Below are 26,153 nucleotides of genomic sequence, written 5' to 3' on the forward strand. Positions count from 1 at the left end.
AGGAGGAAGAAGAAAACCTGGTACCTGTAGAAGACTCAAAGACTGGATTATTATACATAAGTTTATGACTAAAACATGAAGCCATGACAAGTTGAACTCCCTACCTTAGGGGAACCAGAATTGCTATATATGATAGCAAATGTTACGATTTAATACAAGTTACAACACATATTAAACACTTGCCCCAGAGAGGAAGTTCCCATTCACTTACATATAGGACACCCCACTTCCTTTTCTCTCACCATCCAATTTCTCAAAGCTCCCATGCAGTTATACCCTAACACCATCCCCTCACAGTATTTTTCACAATTCTGGAATCTCAATAAAAAATTACTTCTATATTAAGTAGTGTGATATCAGTCTAAATAGTATATAAGACAATGAATAATCATTGAAGTGCTTACACACATACAACCATATATGCACATATACACACATGCATACTTTCACACATACACACACTCACATATACATATACAAGTCTATTTGGCAACAAGAGAAAACAAATCATATTTAAAGTTGTAGCACTCCTGTAAGAGATTTTCATAGTAACTGAAGACCCCACACTTGAGCATGATGTAACCGCCATCAGCACAGACCTAGGAGACTTGTGGGAAATTCATTCTAAAAGCAAATTCAGACAATGCAGCCAGAGCAACCAGATCGCAACCATAAGTATGAAGTGGGGAGCAGGGAGGAGTTCTCATCTTGACCCAGGGTTTGAATTAATTCTCTTAGTGAAACTGCTGGCTGTAGATGGGCTTCAGGAGTTAGGCTACTGCACTTGAAGAACTGGTATTTGCTGGTCATGCCAAAACCAAAGCAAGCTGTTGAGCCACTGTCTGTATTGGGAGCAAGAGGAGGGCTGTGGAAGGTAACAGTGATTCAGGCACAGAGAGGCAGAAATGGAGTGACAGGCACTTTATCCTCTGGACCTCTACCAGGAAAACGGGACACCCTTTGGCATTTGTGTCTACTAATTTCCCTTTCTCTCTGGAGATACGGAAAAGAAAGTGGGAAATGAGAATGAATATACCATCTCTTTACTTTTCCTGCCCATTCTTCCAATGTCAGCTTCAACCCAGGGGCAAGGTAGTATGTGGGACATTTGCTTCATTTTAAAAGCAAGTTCTAGAATGTTCAGTTTCCTACGTCTTTCTCCTATTCTCTAGCTTAAAAATTTGCTCAGTTCTCAATATGGATCGCATGAGTCCCACCATCTGCCACATGGATAAAGAGCAGATCTGATGTGCCCTGGATACAGACTTTCAGCAACTCTGCCTGCAGTGCTTACAGTGTTAGTGGTATGCATGGAAGCAGGCAACAAATCCATGTGGATCGCTATGTCCTCTGCACAGCACGGGGTGGAGATAAGAGGACTCACAGCCATGAGGACTGGGAAAGATCAAAGGGGAGGAGTCCTCTACAGTCCACACTTGTGGTGGCCATCTGAGCATTCAAGGCATCAACCATCCTGGTTACTACAAGTCAAACAGGTTCGCTAAGTCTATGTCAGAGTGGGGGCAGTGGGGGATTGCAGACCTTTCCCATTAAAAGTAATACATGTTTACACATTCTAGACCCTAGTACAGTAAGAAAAGCTTTTTTTGGTTGAAAACATGAAAGTATTTCTGGAAACCCTAGGCACATACAATTTTAGTAGACACTAAGCATGTTTAAGGCTAAAAATGGTCCTTAAAAAAAGTGCTCTTCCATCCTCCCACCACAACTGAAGGTAAAGAAGTATAGTATCAGAGAGTAGGCTGGCACTGCAGGACTTGACGCAATACCAAGTCTTTCTTAGGGGAGGCTGTTTGACAGTGGTGAGGGCAGGTGAAGAATCACACAGCCTGGGGCTGGGTGCCATCCCTACCACCTGACGTTACTTAACCTCTCTGACATGGTTTTCCTTTCTAAATGGTGTAGCAACTCAAGCTTCTGCCCAGGGAGAAGATCACTGGACTGTCACAGTACAGATCTCAGCAGACATAACTTATGACAGGAGCTACCCACCTCCCTCCTTCCCCAAATCAGCCGCCTGCCTCTCCTAGGGATGCCACGGAACTGGAGTCTATTCAACAATTATTTCTAAGTATAAGCTTTTTGAGAAAGTGTGTGAATGAGCTGAAGGTACAGCAGCCCACATGCATGAAGCTTGGGTTTAATGTCCGGCACCAAAAAATAGAAGGCTGTACCCTCCCTCACTATTCACTACCTTCAGATGAAGTATAAGGGACCCTTGTACAAAAAAACCGCTTCTTACCCCAGTGGGAAAAGATCCCAAGTGAAATAACAATACCCATGCTTAAGCAATAAACAGGCATGCTCTAGAGGAAGTAGTAGGAAAAAAAGTGGAAAGGAGGGAAAGAAGAAAAGAGAAGGGGAAGCAAGAGGGAAGGGGGAAGAAGGAAGGGGAGGGGGGAAAGGGGAGGGAAGGGGGAATGGGAGGGGGCAAGGGGGCAAGATCTTTAGATACTCTATTTTATTTTGTTTTGTTTTGTTTTTTGTTTGTTCGAGACAGGGTTTCTCTGTATAGCCCTGGCTGTCCTGGAACTCACTTTGTAGACCAAGCTGGCCTCAAACTCAGAAATCCGCCTGCCTCTGCCTCCCCAGTGCTAGGATTAAAGGCGTGCGCCACCACCGCCCGGCTTAGATGCTTTATTTGTTTGCTTATATAAATAAGTACTTAGACTTTGCAGTGCTGGAGAATGAACGCACAGCCTTGTACACGCCAGGCAAGTGATCTCCCATTGAGCTGGATGCCCAAGGTTGAGAAGTCTCTCTAAACTTCCACTTTTTCTCTTCTCTCCTTTCAGAAGTAGCTTCATAAGCTGCCAAGAGCAGGCTTGTGTCCTCTCTTTTCTCTTTTCATGTTCAGCCTCTTCCATGCCAAGTGTCCAAAACTGGCTTTCCGCGCACCACCCCTGAGTGTACCTAGCAAGATGAAGCTCCTGTGGATGACGTGGTTATCTCCAGAGCAGAGCCAAAAGCCAAAGACAGGCAAAAGCCACAGACGACAGCAGCCGAGGGGCCAACATGGCTTCCCATGCACCCAGAGTCTGCTGCTGCAATTCCTTCCTCCCACCGTAACCAGAGCCCTTTCCCCACTCAGGCTCAACTGTCTGTAACTTCTTCATTTTTCTCCTAAACCAAGACTAAAGTCCTGGCTGGTCCATCATGGGCATGGGTGCTCGTCTAGCCCCGCCTTATTTTTCATCACGTGAAGCCTCTTCTGATCCCATGACTCTACAAACAATCCTTCATGGTGGGGGTCTCCTTCATCACTCCAAGTTTGGTCTACTCCTTAACTTCCATTTTGCTGAACTTCCTGTACAATGCACCCTTCTCCTCTCTCATCCAAGAGGTCCATCTGTACCATCACGGCAGTCCTCAATACCCGATGCCAATTATCAAATATACTTGGGAGCATATCATATGTTCTATTAGCCAACATATATGGAATATATGATACTTCAGTAGAAAATTTTTATATCAGCTCTTAACAAAATTAAGATTACTGTAAAATATATTTTCCCACGGCAGTTCAAGATAACAGAATAACGCAACCATGTATTGCAGACACCTATACGCTACCATCTGGAAATTCTTGTCAGTTTCAAACGAGAATGTTGGAATGCTCTCCATGTTGTTTTCCCCTTCATATCCCAGTGAATAACGGCCACACAATCAGCAGAAGCGAGCATGGGGCTTTCATATCACTGTAAACCCATTATCAGCTCCTGAAGATACACGGGCTAATGTTCAAGAACTTCCATGATGAACATATGAAGATAAAAGTCTTAATGACTGTTTTGCAGCATGGGGTTTTGTTATGCAGCCCAGGTTGACCCTGAACTCAGGAGCCTTCTGGCTCGGTTTCTTAGTAGCATGTGCTTTGTCCAGCTCTCAAGATTATACTGAGAACCAGCTTTAGAAAATTCAAATGTATGTCAAGAGGAAAACAAAGGAGGAAAAGAATAGCATTTCTAGTGTAATTTGAAAAATACCCATCAGGTCCAACATTTATGTGATATTACCCAGAATGCTCCTCTGCCAAAGGCAGATGTCATGCCAGAGTAACTGAATGAATTCATACTTTATCGGGAGAAGGAATGACCATAATAATGAGCCAACGTCAAGGATTACATTTTCAATTTCCACATTTTATCTAAAGGGCTATATTAAGTTATGGCAAGTGATCTGTAGTTCTCACTCTTACATCTTAGTTGCTCTTGGTCTGCGTGCGTGTGTGTGTGTGTGTGTGTGTGTGTGTGTGTGTAGGCAAGAAATCAACCTCTGCTGCATTCCATAAGAGCTGTCTATCTTGTTCTGAGACAGAGTCTCCCACTTGACCTCCAGCTGCTGGGTTGGCTGGGCTCTTTGCTAGTGAGTCTCAAGGACCATCCTGTCTCTCAACTCTCCAGTACTGGAATTACAAGCATGCAACTGGACTTTTTCACAACGATTCTGGGCAGTGAACCCAGGTCCTCTCCACTTGTGCTTAACTGACTTGGTTCTCTCTCCATACCGAGCTGCTGTTTAGAATTGATTGTTTGCTAGGATGGTGATGGGGTCACATCTGGTTCCCACCCTGGATCTGAAGCTTCTACTGCAGACACTGCAGGACACTGGGCTTTCCCAGAGTGCAATGAGCCTAATCCATAGTGGGATCTGGCTCCCTTCTGTTGTCTGCATCTTTGACCAAAGCTGCTGCTACATGTGAGATTTCTTCCACCCTTGGGCCACACACCAGAGTCAGATCACATTTATAGACGAATGTGAACCTTTTATTAGATTACTGAAGGTAGGCAGCATGCCTTTCCTCTCCTGTACCTTGTTCTGTGCCTTCTGAATGGGCGGGGGTTCGTCCAGATGAGCATAGTCAGCCTACCAGGACCACAACTCTAAAAATATCTGACTCTTCCTCTCTGAGCACCCATCCATGTCAAGAGCTCCACAGTTAGGGGTGGGGGCTGTATGCACCTCCCCATTCATGCTGGAATACTAACTGTTTTGATCATGTGTTGGTCTTGCTGCTGTGAATCCTGAGTGTAGTAAACCTGTTATGTCAGGAGGCACTGTTTTACCCAAGGCCTCCACAACCTTCGGCTCACAGTCTTTCTGTCTTCTCTCATACACCATAGCAATGTCAGCCCCTGCCAAGCACGCACATTCATTTTTGTGTTAACGAAGGAGGGAAGATAAACAGCTATCTGTCCCACCTTTACAGTGGACAGCAGCAGCCCAGGACCAGATGATTTGGAGGAACACACAGATCTCTCATGGGAGCATAGGCTGGCTGCACAGAAATGCCTGATCCACATCAATGCCTTGGCCTAAAAACCCCTTCACTCCCCACACACCCAGACAAGACCATGAGAACACACATAGTTGTCACAAACACAAGTGGTCCATCTCTTTATTTCTCCCAGAAAGCTGATTTTTAAGGAGGGGGCAAAAATCAGGCAGTATTTCATGATGACCATTGTATGTGAAAGCCATCAGCTCTTGAATTTTAGTAAAACACAGTTGAATTAAAAAAAAAAAAAAACAGTTTGTGTTGAATGCAGCGTGTGATTTTCCTGTGTGGCAGAGGTCCCTGCTGCTGATTCCTAATGCAGAGCGACTGTGCAGGTGCGGGCTCTGATTCACAGATCAATACTTCATCTCTAATTACCCGAGCCCTCCTGTGCACTACTCCTTTCTATTCCCCATGGAAACGGGACATGAATACTAATGTGATCCAGTTGTCAGGCACTGCCTGTAGCCAGCGTAAGTCTGCAAAGCCAACTTCGTCACAGCATACAAATGAGGAGTAATATTTTTCACAATCAAGCTCTGCTCCAGACTCATGAGAAGTCCATGCCTTTAGGGGACTCATAATGAATATATTTCAATGAGTGTTATTTTAGTAACCTCTGAAATGTAAGTTTCTCACCCCCCCCTTCAGTCCTGGAGTTTCTACAAGTCGATATGGCATTGATGAAGCTCGAAAGAGACTTATCAGACTCAGGAGTGCTTGGGACAATTACAGAAAAGCACGTAACATACTTTAAGGTCAGAGTAATCATTGGTATGTCGGGACCAAGCAACCCATGACCTTGACTCTCCCGTATCCATTCCAGCTTCTCGGAGTCCTGCAGTCTTGCTGCTTGGCTGCCTGCAGAAAGCTATCATGAGATGTCATTCTCTCTAGATGTACCTGAATTCGATGTAGGACAACTGGGGACAGGGGGTTGAGGGGAAGCACTTTTCCATGTCCTTTAGAAGACACAACACTAAACTAAAGTGCTGCTTAACTCTGAACCATGACGTCAACGCTGGCTCAGTCCCTAAAACACCTGAACAAGGTTAATTTGCCTGACCACTTTACCTCTAAGGTTGAGGAAATGCATCATACACCACAGGACCTGACCTTCAGTGAGCAACAAGATTACCACACTCGGAATTCACAGCAGTAAAGGTCAGCTATATCACTACTGTGACTGTCGTTATTGTTAGCGACACACATTTTACCCTGCCTATTCACTAAGCCAGGAGTTGTCTCCCAGACATTATCCCACATGGAAAAAAGTGAAAAAACTGTTTAAAGCACAGAATGAAGAATTTGAGTCATTTCCTAATACAGACCATATAAATACATTTGAAATGTAGCCTGGGCTATCACCCATAGCTCATAGCCCCCACATTCAGAAAGCTAACCCAAGAAGATTGCCAGTTCAAAGAGGGCTTGGGTAACACAGCAAGACCCTGGCTTAAGAAATAAACAAAAGAAACAGAGCATCCTACAAAAATACAGAGAACTTGAGTTTTAGCAGGATCACACACAGGAGGACAAAATCTGCCCTGCAAGTACAGTAGGGTTGTTCCAAGGCATTACTGGTGATGCAATCATGGAAAGGGGTTTGTTTCCTAAGGAGAAAGCCCCAAATTAGGGCCATGGGAATGAGAGCAATATGAACAGCTAGACTTTTTATACCAAACTTTGTATGTGTATGCACATGTATGTATGTCATGTCTATGTATGCATTTGTCTATGTGTGGAGGCCCATGTATGTGTATGTACAGATGCACATTCACATGTGAATGTGTGTGTAGAGTCCAGAAGTTACCACTGAGTGTCTCCCTCTATCAATTTACATCTTGTTTCTCGAGACACCATCTTTTACTGACTGTGGAGCTCACTGGTTCAGTTACACTGGTTGGACAGTGAGCTCCAGGGTGCCTCTGTCTCCATGTCTCCAGTTTGGGGTTTACTCTGGTGCCTTCCTGGACATTAGTGTGGGTTCTAAGGATCCAAACTCAAGTCTCTGTGGTTGGGAAGTAGGTGAGCCTTTAGGTTTGTTGTTTTAATGGAAGCCATCTTAAAATTTCTATTTTCTCATATAAAAATTGTTAATAACTTCATATTCTCTTCAAATAGTCATTTTACTCTGTTTCCTACATCTTAGATCTCTTAAGTAATAACATGTTAGGTATTTTCAGAAACATTAACCATATTTCTGCCTTTTAAAAAGAAGTCTTCATGGCTCCTTCAGTCTTACTCATTCCTTCATGCATGTATGTGACCACCAGAAAAAACACACAGACCTCTCTCCATTTACAGTTTCCCTCAACAATGACTAAGGATCATTCTAGATTTACTTTCAAAGACCTGCATGCCTCTCTGTTCACTTGATGATAGTGTAGTGATAATTCTGTTGATATTAAATATTAAGATCATTATAAGTGTCCTGTGGTTTTTATTACATCCATATAGATATAGATAATATTTGCGTTGTGATAACTTTACATATTCATACTTGGAAGATCTTTGTAATTCTTTCTTCAGCAGGAGTTTCTAGGAGTTGAACTTCCAGGTCAAAATTTCTAAGCATATGTGTAATTATTCTGTATCACCAGACTGAATCCATTTGCCATAATTGTCACAATTTCAGACTCTCCACTGAAATTATCAAACACGAGCTAAAGGTGCTCTTTTGGACTGGGTTCAGAGATGGAACAATTAAATACCAGAGAGGCTGGGTGACTTGCCTATAGTCATAAAGCTGATTAGAGGGCAGGTTAGTCATGGAGACTGCAATGGTCCTTTGGGGACAGCATGGTTACAGGACCTCTTCAGCATCTTCTCTGTGTCACAGCAGCCTTAGGTTCCCACTCCTCACTATGCTCTATGCTGGGAATGGAGGCCACAGACAGGAAGAAAGGAAAATGGAGTGGGATAAATGGAAGGCCCAGACTGGATGAAGGAGCCTGTGAGAGGGGTGGGTAGAAGGGAAGAGGAAACTGTGGTAGAAGCAGCATTCAAGTATGATCTGAAATTCTGTTCCAGAAAGTATGTCAGCCTGTTATAAATGGTCCAGGCACACAAGAAGGGTGTCACTAACTAGGGGGCCCCTGCAGTCCACATCAATTCCCCTGTTCAGAGGTTACAGTAGGTTCAGAAATCACAGTTCCCTGCAGAGCCCAATTGGCAATCAGCAATAATTAGTGTATGTAGGTGTGTCTCACCCATGGCCCATGCAATCAAGGATAGCTATGAATGAGGCCCAAGATAAAATCGTAGAGTTATTTTAAAACACTGTAAGGTAGGTGTGTGTGTGTGTGTGTAGGGAGTATATTATATTTTCTTGTCACCATCGTGCTAGAGCATAAACTTTGTACAGGATCATGTTGTAATGTGATGTCGGAAGGTTGACCAGGTCTGTAAGAGCTCCAAAGTCTTATACATATTTAAGTTGGGTATCTCAGAGCAAGTATCATTTTCCCATTTTCTAGGAAAAAAAATGAGAGACAGGAAAAAAGAAGAGGCTTTACAGAGCAAATCATAACTACACATGAATGGAAACCAAGTTCTTTGTACCTGGCCAAGCAAAACGCTAGCAGTCCAACTTTGAACTCTATCTACCCAAGTGTTCCACACTGAAATGCCTTGGAATTCTTCATCAACCAGGTCAGCTATTACAAAGCAGGAATTATCCGAACTACTAGCTTTTTGGAAAGCTGCCTTTTAACTTTTCTTTGGCTCAGTCAAAGAACTTAAAACATGGTCCCAGTTCGGCCTCAGGCACATGAATTTACCCTTCTGAAATTGGTTTTCTTACCCAAAATGAGAAATTTTGGACAGTTGATCTTTAAGGCCCCTTCTCTCAATGCTAATAATATAAGCCATGTACACATTTTTAGGGGAGGGAGGGAGAGAGACAGAGAGGAAGGGAGGGAAGGAGGGAGGGAGGGAAGGAGGGAGGGAGAGAGAGAGAGAGATATTACACACTCATCTGTCTGAGCTGGGCACTTGCCATGATATGCATCGAGTAGGCAGAGGACCTCAGGCCCTCACTTTTCACCTTGTTTGACACAGGGTGTCCTTTCTGCTTGATGCTCCATGTGTTTGTGAGCCTTTGGGGATTCTCCCATCTCGCTGTGCGATCACTGGTACTATGAACATGCTATACGGAGTCTGGCTTTATGCCTGGTCCTCACACTAGTACAGCAAGTACTTTAACCACTAGGACGTCTCCCCAACTTGCCGAGGACACTTTTGATACAAGCACATGATGGGCTACTGTCAGGTTAAAAATAAAATTCAGCTTTCCTTAAATAAGTGACTTGTCCAAGCACTTTAAAAATTTTTTAAAATAACACGAAAAATAAACTTGTAAATGAATGACCATTTATCCTGTGACCATTCTAACAACTGGTCAAATTCTATTTTCACTTTCAAATAAGCTAACAGATGACAATTTTGTTTCTATTTCAGAAGCATTCCAAGTTGACCAACAAGCAAAAGAGAACAACAGGAAATTCTAGACCAGCAGAATATGCTATGGCCACATGTACCATGAAAGAAAGGACCATGGTCCAAGCAAGACTCAAGAAATTCAAGGGCACGGGCAATGGTGAGACTCTGGGAGAAGACTCTTCAACTGCAAGTCTTAGTGGTTGGTCACAAAGCTGATATAATTGAAAGCAACCAGCAGATGCTTTGGTGTATGCTGTGTGCTGTGTGCTTGTGTGCTTGTTCATGTCTGTGTGTAGGTGCTTTGGCAGATGTGTCTACATGCATATGGAGGCCAGCTGTCTTCTTCTATCCTTTTCCATTTTATACTTTAAGATAAGGTCTCCCGCTGAACCTGGAACCTGCTGATTCAGAGAGACTAGCTGACTACTGAGTGCAAGGAGCCTACTGTCTATGCTTTCCTGGTGATGGGATTACACCAGTGCACTAGTGTGCATGTCAGGATTTTCACATGGGTGCTGAGGATCCAGACTCAGGTCCTAAAGCTCATGTGACAAACATTTTATTGACTATCTTCTCAGCCCCTACAACCAGTATATCGTAAAAGATAATAGTAAAGTACATTACATTACCAGAGCACATCACAGCGACACAATATGGTGTGATTAGATTAGTTACCCAGATATTGTTCATAGCTCAGAGCTAGATTTTGCAAACCACACTTCTGCTGGCTCCATGATTTCCCAGAACACTAGGAGGCTGGGAAGCTGCAGAGGGATGATGGAACTTGGTCTATCCTGTTCTATTCCAGCTTTTATTATCTGGCCAGTGACATATCTTTACCCCAAGGCATCAACAGAGCGAGCTTTCTCCTCAGGGGCATGAGCTTGCCAACTGTGATTCACAGTACCAGCAAAAAACTAGAGCCTTAAAAATGGGCCAATCCTATGGCCTCAGTCCTTCTGCTATTGATGTCTTCATCCTCGGTTGAGTCAAATCTGTTCTTCATAGCCAAGCCAGCTTCTCAGATGGTTCCAGAGATCAAGCAGCAGCTCTAACCCTATCTGACTTACAGTGAGGAGACCTGAGTCTGACCTGTTCAGAAAGTTTACTGGGTTCTGTTATGTTTTTCTGTTCCTTTCTGAAATCCCTTGGTCCTAAGTACTAGTGTTTTCTTGCCATCACTACCTTCAGGGTAGCACTAAGCCAGTCCTAGAGTTGTTTACTACTGATTCACAACAGGAAAGGTGCTTACATCAGTGTATAAGCTAAGTATATCTCTAAGTGCACTGCTTAGTTCATAGGCAGACCATCTCAAAATGGAGCTGTGAACCAACTCAGGTTCAGGCACAAAGGTTACTGCGTGGAGGCGATCAATAGCCAGTCATTCAGTTGCTTTGATTTATATAGCCTCAGTGTGTCCCTGTGAATCAATTCTTCCTAAATTTTATAACTCTTACCATGCTTCTTGTGGTTTCTCTCTTATGAGGCCCCTGATACAGAAGCTATATATAGGTATATGCGTAACAGTTTTCATTTAGGTATATTCGTGTGTGTGTGTGTGTGTGTGTGTGTGTGTGTGTGTGTATGTATGTATGTATGTATGTATGTGTTATTTTCATGTAATGTTGAATTTAAAAAATAAAACAAGGAATTTAAAAATATTTTTAAAGTTATGCCAAATAGAAACTTTCATCTGAAAGTGATCAAGTCTAAACCAACCAACCAATAAAATAATCCACACTGGGCATTAGCTTTCCATCCTCCTGCGTCCATCTCTGCAGTGATGGGATTACAAATGTACACTTATGCTGAACAATGGTTTGGTTTATTTTACAGTCCTGGAAAGTGTGAGTAGGCCTCAGGCCTTCAGAGCACTTCAAGTATCCTTTTACAAAAGCTATTTATTTATTTATTTATTGATTGATTGATTGATTGATTGATTGTCTCTGCCATTCACACACGTGGGTGGGCAGAGCTACCTGTGAACAGCACCAATAGATCAGGAAACACTGAATTAGGCTTACTTGGAAGTATTTGAGTATTTCTCAGCCTAACAATAATGGATGTAATAGTTTCCTTAGATATACGGGAAATGCCACCTAGTCTGGATGTGCTGCATCTTTTCAGGCAGAGTGAGCACTTGGTATCCCTAGAAGATGAACTCTGTCATCTGATTTGTCTGAGCTAAGTCAGGATGGAGGGAAAATGAACAGTAGATCACCAGGCATTCTTCTATGAAGTGGGGAATAATTGATACATTTGATTCTCAAATAAAAGTTAGTTTATTGCTCAGTGATTATGAGGAATTCTGTACTATGTTATTTGGAAAAAGCTAAACACAGAGGTGAACTTGAGCTATGTTAGTAAAATGTACTGATGCTATTAAAATATTTACAATATTATAAAATTTTAATTTTAATTTTGAGGATGTATCCACAGTTTTTTTTCTCTCCGTTTAAGAAGGATAAATAATATTGTCTTTTCTAAGTTTATAAAACTGTTTAAAATACTTAATTTTTTAAAAGTTACTTAAGCTGGAATAAGGACTTTATTTAGTCCTTATGAGACTTAGTTAACCTGATGAGAGAAGGAAGTCGCATGTTGCCTGGCCAAGTGAGAAAGCCAGGCGTATGATGCAGCAGTGTGGACCTGATTTGTCGCTTACCTTTCGTAACTTTAGCGTAACTCAGGATAACACCCATCCTCTTTAAATTTGTACTCTCTTGACCATGAAACAGAGGATTGACAAGATATTTGCAAAGTTGTGTACAAATGTTTTGATAACACGATTCAGTATACACACAATTCGGTGTCACATGATGGAAGCTAAGCCATGCAGTTCTTCCAAATGAATGTTGTTCAGACAGCACTGGAGAAAGGACTTTAATACAAGTCAATTCAGCCAGAACATGTCAAGGTCTTTCACTGTTTTTAAAGCATCTGTTATATCCTGAAAGGAAACTAGTGTAAAAATGGCGAAGTTTAAGAAAAAAAAAATTCCCAAGCAAACATTCTACTGACAAGTCTCTTTACTGCTTTGCATGGCCCACTGGCCTTCCATTCTTGATCCGACACAGTCTGAACAAAAGCGATTGTCACGCCATTCAGTTTGTGTAGGGGCAGAATGAACGAGAATGAACCAGATCAATGTCAACATGCTTCCTGTGGTGGTGCCAGATGGCCACACTTACCATGTAAGAGACAAAAGGAACCATCCAACGAGATGAGGGGACAGGACAACAGAGTGGTTCTGGCTCTCACTGTCTTCCCTTTACACCATCAACAGCTCTTACCAACAGAAGCGAGCGTGAACCCCTGAACCTTGGTCCTCACATTCCATGAAGGGCAAATGGATCCACATCAGCTAACATTCTACCTACAGCTATCTTCTCTATGTAAGACACAATGCTTTATGCTTATTCCCTGTTCCTCTCTAAGTCTGAAAACACACATATAAGGGTTCAAACTAAGCAGTTTCTCCCATGTCTCTTCACGCCAGCTGCAGATTTCTCTGCCATGAATATGAAGTTCATCCATTTAAATGGACTCAGGTGGCCCTGGACTGTATATTCTTATTAAAAGATAACAAGCAAACAAGCAGCTACTTAAGGAAATGACAAGCAGTGACAAGTGTTTCTAAGGAGCTTGAACAGTGGGGAGTGGCCACTTTCTACTATAAGAGCAATTCCACAGGTAGGCAATATCTGCTAATTCAGACTTTTAAAACAAAACTGATTTGAAAACTTCATATTTATGAATTTATGAATATTTATGATCTACTAGCATGTTACTTGGCCTATATTCCTTTTAAGAGATCATTTTATAATAAACAAACAAACAAACACTGATATTACTTTGGAGGTTAATAGTACAAGGTATTTTTAAAATTAACATTCCATTTTATGTCAAGTTACTGTTGTCGATACATGCAAGAATATGAGAGGATAAATCTTCATGAGTCTTGAATTTAAGCACCCTGACTTATCACTAGTACCAGTAAGCATGGCTGGCACTCACCAGGCAAACGATAACTACACCTCATAAAGAAATATTCTCAAGGATTAATTACCATAGTTCATGTGGCAATTAGCAAGCCAGGAGTGAAGACAACACAGGCATCATCAACAACAAAAAAGTCAGAGAGAAGCTGAACTAACCACTAGCAGTATAATGCAACCTGTTAATTAGCGTACAAGACATTAAAACAGCAAACTCTGCTGGCAAGATTACTGTGATGACGCCTACGGCAGCCACCAGGGGTTTCCAGTCATGTGACATGCAGTGCTGAAACTCTAAGCACATTCATAGCATCAGCTGAAGGGTGTAAGTTCTAATGCCAAAGAAGGAATAACCGCACAGAGAACACTGAAGACTTCATAACCGCACTGAAGAGACAAACTGCTTTCCAAAGCATTTCAGACATACATCTAAATGAACTTTACATATTATTTTTTAATAAATCCAACTTAAACATACAATTAATTCTTTGGAAACCTGTTACAGTATTTAAAGTCATCACCTATTAAAAACTGCATATAGGTCGACAGCCATGTAAAAGTTCTATGAAGGAATTTGAGGCAGTGCCTACCTGTTTCAAGAACCGGACTCCGTAGCTAAATACATAGAGGTAAAAGGAAAATCTCCACCTGTAGAATGTAAAGAAATGAAGACATTCAGTTAATGAGATATGCGAAGAAAAACAAATGACTCAGAGATCTGAGATCAAGCACGACAACAAAAACAGGCAGAATTAATTAATAAACAGACGGGAGTAATTTTAAAAAGCCTCCCAATGAGACTGAAAAGTAGTGACCAATCCTCACAGGAAGTCCTCCTATACATACTGCTGGCTCACTCACACAACGTGAACAGCAAAAACGAACTCTACCCACATCCCTGATCAGCAGTCTTAGTGGTTATGGGTGAATGTCTGTGCGTTTCTTTGCATCTGGTATACAAATTCTCAATTAGAACCTAAAACCAAGACTGACCCCCCTGGACATGAGATAGTTACACAGGGCTCAGGCTCGTGTAATACTTTGCCGGCACCATACTGAATTCCAGATAAGTGCTGAACAGAGCCCTCCATTTTATCTTGAATGGACCTTGCAGCTTATTATTTAGTTCTGATAAAGACCATTGAATCTTTTCGTGTTGGACAAATGTGTAAGGTAGTAGTTTTCCATAATGATAATTGAAGGATTTGGTCTGCTTTGGGTAGCCTTTATTTTAGCTCCTTCCTCTCCCTATTATCTTGAGCCAGTGCACTGCAAAAGTCTGCTTTACTCTTCTGGCCTCTGGAGAATTTGCAACCGCTCTGGTGAATGATTTATAACAGCTGCTTCAATTCTGACTATTGTTAGTAGGCAATGATCAGACGGCTTTTATGTATAATAAAACTTTTATAGAAGTCATTGGAATTCTTACTGTCATTTATATGTCTGCATTTTATCCCATCACTAACATGACCCAGTTTTCATAAGACACGGGTTCTATTACAGGAACATCGATGCCTGCCTTATTTGAATAACAAGTTCCAATGAATATTTACAAGGCAAATTTTTATTTCCACAAAATATCTGCAGGGAGCAAAAATTGCCAGCCTTTTGAAACATGAGAAAAAAATTATTTATGGAGTTTCATATAAGTTACCATTTTTAAATGCTTGCTGCAAGCCTGTTTAGTGTCCCCAGACTTTCACTAAAATATCTCTAGGGAGAGGCAAGGAAAGGTGCATATAACCACAAACAGGAAGGAGACATGACTTTAGTCTCCTTCTAAGATCAGGGAAGGATTCTTATAATACTAAAAGAATAAAATTAGATTTAAAGGGGGGGCTAGCAAAGTTAGGGTGATACCTCAGCTAAGAAAGAACTTGCCTTGAAATGTGAGGATGTGTGTTTAAAACCCAGAACCCATGAAAAAAAATGGGCACAGTGTCCTGTATTTGTATGCCCAGTCCTTGTAGGGCAAGAACAATTCAATAAACCTCCCAACAAAACTGAAAATCAGAACCCTTGGAGCTTGATGGTCAAGTCTAGTCTAGCCTGATTTGTTAGCCCCAACCTTAGGAGAAATCCTGTCTTAAAAGAGATAGCATTCCTGACATCGCACCTGAGTTTTTCCTCTCCTCCCCTATAAACACACACACACACACACACACACATACACACTTGCACACTACACAATACATATACACAAAGGCACATACTCATGCATGCACACATCTTTTATGTGAACAAAGGTAACATTAAATAAATCATGGGCCTTAAAGGAAGCAGGAAAGTCATCCTCCCTCCCTGCCTCCTCCCCGCCACCTCCTGTAGATCTCCCTTTTTTATACTCTTAGCCACCCTTCCCAGAAACCTAACCTATGCTTTTTGAAGCAGCAGGAAAATCCCCCAACTTCAGTTACTGATTGCTGCTTCCTATAACAACTAGAAAGAAGACAAAATACTTTTGCATGGTGGTTTCAGATGCAGAAAAGATTTTGAGACAAGATGATTTTTGAAAATGTTGCATCCTGGGGGTTAGAGCTGTTCCATAGCTCATACCCAAAGCAACAGAGAACAAGGCTTTGGAGATAGCTTATTTGAAAATCTTCGAGTCCACTGAAAACAGGTCATAGCCTACAAATGTCAACTTGCTATTAAGTCAGAGACCTCAAAGACAACGTTTACTAAGAAACAAAAGGACAGAGGGCAGGACCAAGGGCATCTTCTCTGTGAGCAGATCTGAAGAGATCATTTGCAATCCGGAAGCAAAAAAAAACAGCCGAATACTGGCAGGAATCTAACAACTGGTCTGAGTGTAGCAAGCAAAGAGTGCAATGCACTAAACAACCAAACAACACTCTCTCCAAGGAGACTTCCTACAGGGATTTGAAGTCATGTTTTGGAAAATATTTGGCATTCTCAACATGATAAAAAAAAAAAACATAAGCAGAAAGACAAAAGCATAAACCAATTCTTAAAAACTGCTGGAGTAAAAGGAGATTTCAGATGAGGAAAACTAAAGAAGAGTTGTATGGATTCTGAAAGCTGAAGCCTAGAATGATTTTGCGCATGAGGAGAGAGATGAGGTCAGAGAGGAAGAAGGACATGGAGTTGTGTAGGTGGGAAGGCTGGGAGAAAGACTAGGATCAAAATATATTGTATGAAAAAGGTTAAATATAAAAATTAACTAATTAAAAAAAAGATAATACACAGAGAAGAAATTCAGTCACTGAAACAGATGGTAAACAATCCCAAGAGATCAAGAGGAAAAAAGGCTGTGGAGCTGGGGTTCAGGGAAGTAACCTCATTATAATCGTGTCTAAGGAGCTATTAATGAATAGTCGATAGAAGTAATCACCAAAGACACACTTGAAAAAAGTACTTTAAAAATCCAAGAGTAAAATTATGTTCTAAACAATACCAATTCAAAGCCACATCCAGATAAAAGTTTTGAATTCTAGAGTAAAAATGAAATACAGAATCCTTTTGTATTCAGGCAAGAAAACAGAGCATGTCAGCACAACAAATCAAATAAAAACAAGCCGTCATCAGGGGCACAAATTTCCACACAGTCTTTAATTTCTCACTTATATCAGCACACGGGCACAATGGGCACCCTTGGCCAAAGATAGCCATAGCCAGCCATGGCCGTTTTCATTGATAAAGGAACTCAAAATATATTCTCAAAGCCAACAGTTCTAAAACGGCTATTCCATAACCTTTATTAAGTGATGTGCTGTTCTGTATATAAGATAAATGAGCACATATCATAAGAATCTCATTTACAATAGTTACTGTATCTTGACAAATATATCTACAGCTAAATAAAATACATTATTGAATTTTTTTTTAAAAAAAGCAACTCAGGTCAATTTCAACCACAAAGATACAAAATGTGAGAACCCAAAGAATTTAATTTTAGGATAAAATAGGCTGCATAAACTTGGCTACACCTGATTTCCATAAATTTCATTGTCCAATTAAAGCTATTGTTTTTAAGGGCCAATTTAAAGTATTTAACACTAATCAAGGGATAAAATCTGAGATTATATTAGTAAAAACAAAGAATAAAGAAGGGAAACATTAAATTCATTGTTATACTACTGTCTTGGTAATAAGTGATATACAACTAATAATATTTATAAATTCTGAAGAGATGAGTCTTCCTTAAAAATAATTAAGCCAAAAATTTATCTCGCTGTCTTTACTTATGCACAGCTAAAGTGGCAGAGGTTGGATATTTTTTCTTTTTCTTTTTTAAATAAAGCAAGAGAAACTCCCAGAGCAAAGGAAGCAGGATTGAGGCTAGCCACCTCTTTCCTCATTCTGTAGCCCGAGGAGAAAAGGAAGGGCATCCACCAGTATAGTTGACTGAACCACAATCTGGATCTCACACTCTGAAGGAAGCATGCAGACACTTAGACCCCACCATTTAACCCTTGACTGGGACCCTGTGTTGGCAGCAGAGGCTTTGGCATCAGGACACAGTTGGCAAGGACACAGCGAGGACACAGACCCAGCACAGCCTCCAGAGGCTTCTCTCAAACTCTTCAGAATTAGAGCACACTTTAGTGCACAGAGAAGGCACAAGACAGTTGGAGAAAGACATGCAATCAGAAAGGGTGAGGTAAGATTAAGAGACAGCCTGGGATTGCCTCTTTTGGGTGACTATACACATTTCATTCTAGTTAATGATATTTTTTCCTCCTCTTTTCAACTATAACCTCTCATTTATCCAAACCAATTTTTATAATCTTCCTGAACTTCTTTCCGGTCTCTACCTACTAAGTCTTTTGTTCCCTTAAAACATTGATTTAACACTAATATATCCTTTAAGTGTCTAATGACTAATTGGATCTTTGGGCTCTGAGGGAGAATTTTATATCTTAAATCTGCCAAGGACCAGCTCTTTAGCAGCTGTGTTCATACACGTGGATGGGACACAGTCTCCGACCAGTGGCCTTGCAAATGTACCCACTGATCTGAAAATGAAGACAGTAAGAAGTACTTCTACAAACTGGAAAGGGGAGAACATGAGGAAAGAGTCAGAAGTCGATGGACAGACATGTGACAAATGGCACATGTTAAATAATAACTCTAAATGTTCACTTGTTAGCAGTTGTCATGTGGCAGGCATGAAATTAACTTTCATGACTAACCTTGTCTCAATGACAATGGCTACATATGCTCCCTCATCAGAATAAGTATGGTTCCCAGGCAAATACATCATATCACAGGTAGAGACACAGGAGACAGAGGAAGCCTGCATTCTTATGTGGTTGAGTAACAGGTCACTGGAATGAGAGATTCTGTTCCCTTCTTATTTAAATTTATGTATCCAGATCTCTTTGACTTTGTTTCTCCTCATTTGTAGTTATTAGAGACGCACTTACTATGCAGTGTTACAAAACCACTTGCAATTGCTACTACATTGTAATCATTTTACAAACAGCTCCAGGACTGATCAGGATAAAATTCAGTGAGAGTGAGTTTCCAGGACCTGTGGTGTTTTCAGCAAGATTAGCATGTGAGTGCACGGGCTACTGAGGATGTAAAGATGAACATAAGGACTTGGTGATGCCCAAGGCTTCACAGGTAAAACATACTCCTGTTTTCTAAAGAACTAATGAATGCCTGCCCAGTTTTCAGGTTAAAAAAAAAATCATTGGGGAGATCAACTCAAAGACGTTTTGTTGGTGATTGTGCAAATGACCAGGTGGATATTCCTTAAAGATTTACTAAATGACAAGAATATCACATGTAAAAATATTTACAGTCCTTCTTTTAGGGGACTGACAATTGAAAGACTTAATTCTTGATGGCCTATCACTCCAAATCTAAGGCTTTACTATTTACATCTTCTATCTGTACTTCTAGCTTATACCAAAAAATTATTTCTATTTCAAGGTCATCCTGCTTTAACCTCTCTTACCTGCCCTGATGAACTAGTCTTTCTGTCTAAGATGTGAAAATGTTGGTAAGGTCACAATAGCACCATAGCCTGTCCCTCCTGTAGCTAAGCTGGGTACAGAACTGGGCAGTGAGGTAGGTATGAAACTCAGAGAAGAGGCTATGAGTTCCCAGCGTCCAAATCTGTTGAAGGCCCTGGCAGTAACACAGAGCTGGACAACAAGCAGGATAATGGTGGTTCCCAGCACAGGGAAAGGGGGCTGTTACTAACTGGAAAAGTCCCTGCTCCAAATCCTAGAGTAGTGAAGAAGGAATTGACGGAGATGGGGGTAGACGGTAGGCTCCTCATGCCATCTGAAACCTGATATATTATTTTAACACATTTCCTTTTGAATAAGGACAAAGGCATATAAAGGAGTTATGAAAAAAATCATTATTATAAAATACCACTTGTATTACCAAAGTTTTTGCAAGCACCTTTACCTGCTGAGTCACCTCACCAGCCCTAATAGTCTATTTCTTACATCTCTCAGTTCTCTCCCCCCCTGGTCCCCTCTTCCCATATCTATCACTGTCTGGGTCCCTCCCCTCAATGTTTATGCTTAACTCTCTATATATTAAAAACATTAAAAACCTATTCTTTTGTATTGATGTTTTAAAAATTAGTTAAAATATAATTACATAATTTTCCCTCTCCCTCTATGTAGAAGTAACTTTTATTTCCCTAACATAATTATTTCATGGTCTACTGTCCACATCTGCTATCCAAGGCCTGGGCCCTGAAAGCTTCTAGCCTCTGTACACCCTTATCTAGGCCTAGAATATTTTCAACCTCTGAGACTTCCTGCTGAATAAGCTCACCCCTTCCTAGTTCTTTCTAGTTTTGGCTGGCTGACACAACTCAGCTGTTCTGACTCAAACTCCTCTCAAAGCTGACTGATTCAATCTGGCTTCTCTCTCAGCCTCTCACTTTTTTCTGCTTGGCCTCAAACTAACTCTGGCAATCTGTTCTAATTTTCTGGCTCCTTCTCATTCTCTGGCTCATTCTGCCTTCATCTGTGTATAGTTCTTTTTCTACAACCTGTCTCTGAACAACTGTTCTGATAAAACTGCCCTCTCTCTTCGCCCCCCCCAACCCCCTGCTGTGTTGCTCTTCCCTCAAGTGGCCTTTCTCTCCTCTCTGTACTTGGGAAGAGTTGGGCATATCCTATTCTGTAATGTCTTACTCTGATCTATCACTTTGCCTCCCACTCAATTAGACATCACTTTCAAACATAGGAGCTTCCTTCTATAAACTAACTTTACCTTCATTATTTGGGATTAAAGATTTGTGTTCAGTGATCAAATATTTTGCAATACCTCTTCTTTATGCCCCTAGTCTGACCGTTCTCTGGTTCCCTCCCAAATTCACAGCTTCCTCTTCTTCAACCACTGTTGTAATATATACATATAGACAAATAAACATATAAATACAACCTGTTGAATCTGTTTCTAGGGCAGACTACTTGATACAGGATACCACCACGGGCCTCATCCATGGGCCCTATTTTTCCCTCTCTTGGCACAGATGGGATTTCTCCTATCTACCTTTGGATATCCACTGTGTTACAATTGCTCAGGTCTTGGTTAGACAGCCAGGTTGTTGAGATTTCATGGGTGTAGCTTCCCTACTGATCATATCTTCTTTCTTTCTTTTATATATCTGAAGATGTATAAAGAAGGGAGCAATGATATAGAAAATGAGTGTGTGAATCCACAGTCAGATAATCACAAATAGAGTCGATTCCTAAGAGAAGGACTTTGAAGATAACCAAAGCATTTATGGCATCCAAAAAGCAAATTCCACCTTTTATGCCCCTAATTTTGGTGTCAAAGAGCCCATACTCTGTGTTCCTTTGAGCTCCATTTTGAAATTGTTTAAATCCTCCTTTCCCTATAGGAAAGCCTCAACAAGACTCTCAATGCCCATACTACCCACCCCTGACTCTCAGGAAGGTTTGCAGAATTATTTTTCTTTTCTTTTCTTTTCTTTTCTTTTCTTTTCTTTTCTTTTCTTTTCTTTTCTTTTCTTTTCTTTTCTTTTCCTTTCTTTCTTTCTTTCTTTCTTTCTTTCCTCTCTCTCTCTCTCTCTCTCTCTCTCTCTCTCTCTTTCTTTCTTTCTTTTTTTTGAGACAGGGTTTCTCTGTGTAGCCCTGGCTGTCCTGGAACTCATTCTGTAGACCAGACTCACCTCGAACTCAGAAATCCACTTGCCTCTGCCTCCCAAGTGTTGGGATTAAAGGTGTGTGCCACCACGCCCGGCCCACAGAATTATTTTTCTGTTGCTATACATGCATGCAGCATCCTTTTCTTTTGACATCTTTTTATTTTTTGAAATTTAAATGTGTCATTTCTTCCCTTCCCTCTCATCCCTCCCAGGCAACCCACTTTGTTCTCTCTCAAATTTATGGCTTTTAATTTCTGATATTTCTAAATATATAAATTCAACCTGTTCAGTTTGTAGAAGTTATTTGCATGTATATGCTTTACATATGTATATCACTTCAGGGCTGACCATTTAGTACTGGATAACCAATTAAGGAACTCGTTTCTGAGAAATATTATACTTCTTTTGCTCTCAGAATTCCTTAGTTGCCTGTAGTTTTTGTTCTGTTTTGGCTGAGAGTTGAAGCCCCACGAGATCCCTTCCATTTTAGCATGTCTGTTCCTGTTCTCTTTGTTTGGGATTTTAAAATTGCATTCTTAGATCAAAAATCAAACAAGTACAGACAGAGCCAGTACTGAGTTTATTCTCATAGATGATTCCACTTGGCCACACAGGAACAGCTCTGTAAGTTTGTTCTTTTCTCTTAGACAAATGAGGAAATGTGGCACGGGGGATAATCATGCATGACTGAAGTAACATGAGGGCTGGGAACCAAGCTCAAGTCTACAAGGTCTGATGTTAAAGCCTGTGTTTTCTTGTGTCCTCTATTATTCAACAATGGAATAATAGCTAACGCCAACCACGAAGAATGGATAAACAAAGGAGGCGTGGCCTTTGAAACAAGTTCTGACAGAAGCTACAAGATACACGATGACTCCCAAAGCATCAAGGTGAGTGAAAGAAGTCAGCACACAAGCCACATATTGAATGACTCTGACTATATGCAATTCTCAGGAATGATAAATCCATGGAGAAAATATAGGTCACTGGTTGCCTGGAACTAGCAGTCAAAAATGACACAGAGTAACAGCAAATGGGGACAATTTATATTTTCTGAGTTGTGTTCCAAAACTGGATGGTGATGTTGGTATGACACTGTCAATTTGCCAAAAGTCATTGTATTGCACTCTCAAAACAGATGGATTTCATGCTATGTAAATTATGTCTTAACAAGTAGGCTAAGATAAACAATCAAGCAGGCAAACTGCACTGCCTCTGCTCCTGGCTCTCTGCCCGTTCTGGCTGTTCTTGCTGGATGCAGGTCTCCTATTCTGGCTGTTCTTGCTGGATGCAGGTCTCCTATTCTGGCTGTTCTTGCTGGATGCAGGTCTCCTGATTCTGGATGGCCACAGCTGTCCTACTTGCTTCACTGGAGGAATCACATCATGACTCTGGCTCTGTCTTGAATATTCTGTATTAGCCGGGGTTCTTTAGAAGACCAGAACTGATAGAGTGAATCTATATATCTCAAAAGGGATATTTAGGAGTGGATCAAAGGCTGTGGTTCAACAATGTGCCTGTCCAGCAATGGCTGTGTACTGATGAAAAAGCCAAGATCTGATAGCTATTTAGTCCAAGAAGCTGGATTTTTGTTGCTTTCAGATGTAGTCAAGTAGACAACTGGGATTACCTATCACATGTTTGAAATTCAGAGCAAACACATAGATCAAAGGAGTCACCAAAGTGTTTTTCTACAGAAGCCAATAATTAGGAAATGTCCCATTTGGAATAAACCAGAAGTGGCTCCTTCAAATTTGGAAAGGTTTACTGCTTTCTGCTTTGCCTTTAAAATATATTGCAAGAACAACTGGTTGACTTTTTAATATTTTTGCACAAAATCTTTTACCTCTACTGAGGTAAAATTAAACATAAAAAAAATCAGACACTTGTACTAAAAACACCACTTTTTTTTTTATTACAAAGAGAAAAAGAATTGAACAAAAGAGTAAGAATAACTCTTAAAATCAAGAAAGAGAATGGGGTCCAAAACCTTATTCCTAGAGCAAGCCCTGGAAGACTTATTTGGAAAACTCAATTAGTAAATACTTTAAGATCAATGGATGAACAAGATAAAAATCAAAGGTGTTATACAGTGTATATCTATAATCACTTAAATTGAAACAATAAAAAATATAAACTTCATTTGTAGCTCATAGGCTGTACATTTAATTGATTGGCAAGCTGCCAGCTCAAACATACATCCAGAGCTATACCCAGACCCAATAAAGTTTTCAACAACAAACTTTATTATAACAGTGTAGAATTAGACCTTGTAATGTTCTGTTTCTGTAATATGCCCTTAAGTAACTACAACTTATAGCACAGAGTGCTTCCAACTTTTCAGTTGGAGGAGAAGTTGGGTTAACTTAGAGGAATCATAGTGAGATTGGCTTCTATCATGTAAAACACAAGACTTGGCTTTGCTTCCTTAGAGAGTGATGACTCCCTTACAGAATATTTGTTCCTAACAGATTTTTCTTTCTATCTTCTTTTTCCTTATGTTATTTGTCTCTTTTTGTTTGCTTATCTAGAAACAGTGTCTCAGTTAATTTTAAAGAAGCTAAAACACTAAAATGTTAGTTAGAAAGGCTTATATTCTTAGAGATTGGTTGTATGTAATGAAGGGAAACAATTCAGTATGGGAATAAAGCACGGGGTGTTTTATAGGGATTTATAAGGATATTATAAAATATGAAAACACATTGACAAAAACCCAGAAGGAATTGGTATTCTCCTCCCACCCCCCACTAAAAATAGATGTCTGTGGTCGAAAATAATGAAAGAGAGATAAGACCCACGAAGAAGAAAAAGGTTGGACTAGTTGAATATGGTTTGAAAAAGCTGTGAAAGAATTTCAGAGAGGTACCAGATTTTTGAATAGGAAGCATAGAGGTCCCTGTGCTCACAGATAAGCACTAAGGGGACCCGGGACTTTTATACATAAGGCTGTTCATTCAAGAGGAGGAAGGCATAACCTACAATCTGCCCAGAAGTCTGGGAGCAGATGTGCATTTTATCCTGGTGACCTTTGTGCTAACTACATAGTTGGCGCCCACATTGGACCCTCCCCCAGACCCTTATCACCAAGTTGTTTTTCTCTGTCAATCTACACTGCCCATCTTTATGGCTTGTGTGACCTGGGCTTTACCAGGACTTTCCCTGTAGTTACTTACATGTGATCCTCATTTAGCTGACTTTGTCCTTCAAGGAGATGGATGCATGAGTTAATTATCACCGCAAAAGTGTCCGCCAAACTGTACTGTTCTTAAATATGCCTAAAATATGACACTCAGTGTCAGACCCGTGACTTAGTTCTGTGGAGTCAAACTGCTGTCTTGCTTCCCATGGGCTGTGGTGGTTAAGAGAACCCCACAATTTGTGGGAAAGATACACATAACATCAAACTGTTTGGATCTCTATAGTCGCTGAACTGACACAAGGAAACACTGGCCCCAGAATAACTTTGATTCTCTGTATGCAAATAGGAAAGTTTTCCATTAGATAAAAAGACTTAGGGATTCAATTCCCACTACGCAGAAAAGGGCAAAACTTCGTTTCTTCTTGTTCAAATTAGGAGATTTTTCGATAATCAGAAATACTTTGGGTTCAATTCTTAGCACTGGAGAAATAAGGAAAACAAAGAGAGGTTTCCTGGATCTGACCTTAATGGAGAACAGTGATCTTCCAGCCACCCACACAGCTCTCTGGTGCAGACGGGCGATCTAGAGTCAAACATCTCCTGTGCTTTGAGGCCTTAATTTCTTTTTGATTCCTTTTGTGTTGTTTCTGTAATGATTCTATCTTGCCAAGTGCTTTAAGCTTTTATATATTTTACAAATTAAAAATGAAGTTCTTTTGATTTACTACTAACTTGGGATTTCACAGGGCCCTGTAAGTACAAAGGATGTGTATATTATATCCGTATTTGTGAACATGAATTTGTTTAGGCTCCAAGGTTCTAAGATCTCTAGAAATCTGATGTATCTATTGATTGATACATCTGAATGTATATTCTCAGTTACAAGTACAGTATAATTATTACTATACACTTCAAAAATAACTGAGTTATTTTTTTCTCATTCCCTTAGGAAAAAATAGAATTATGTAAAATGTGTGGCTTTTGTCTTAAAACTATTATGCAAAATGGAATTTGTTTTGCTCTTATTTGTGTGTGTGTGTGTGTTTTACTCTTGAAACCTAAGGGCTTTTCCTTGTATTTTTGTTTTCAATCTTATATACTAACAGTCCTCATTTTTCTACTATATTGACACATCAAAAGTCTTTTAGTTTAACTTCTGAT

The 26,153-nt window shown here is 40.5% G+C and overlaps 1 protein-coding gene across 3 annotated transcripts in view; it reads right to left on the bottom strand.

Annotated features, from left to right (window-relative positions):
• The window catches only part of Cers6 (ceramide synthase 6), a 248,165-nt gene that overhangs the window by 100,389 nt on the left and 121,623 nt on the right, over positions 1 to 26,153 (bottom strand). For all 3 annotated transcript variants that reach the window (XM_029473812.2, XM_021151369.3, XM_029473798.2), the window contains exon 4: positions 14,331 to 14,388. In XM_029473812.2, coding sequence (XP_029329672.1) covers positions 14,331 to 14,388 — 58 coding nt within the window. The remainder of the gene's footprint in view (positions 1 to 14,330; positions 14,389 to 26,153) is intronic.

The sequence above is a fragment of the Mus caroli genome, unplaced genomic scaffold, assembly GCF_978045245.1.
Source record: "Mus caroli unplaced genomic scaffold, Mus_caroli_1 scaffold_2, whole genome shotgun sequence".
Taxonomy (NCBI): Eukaryota; Metazoa; Chordata; class Mammalia; order Rodentia; family Muridae; genus Mus; species Mus caroli.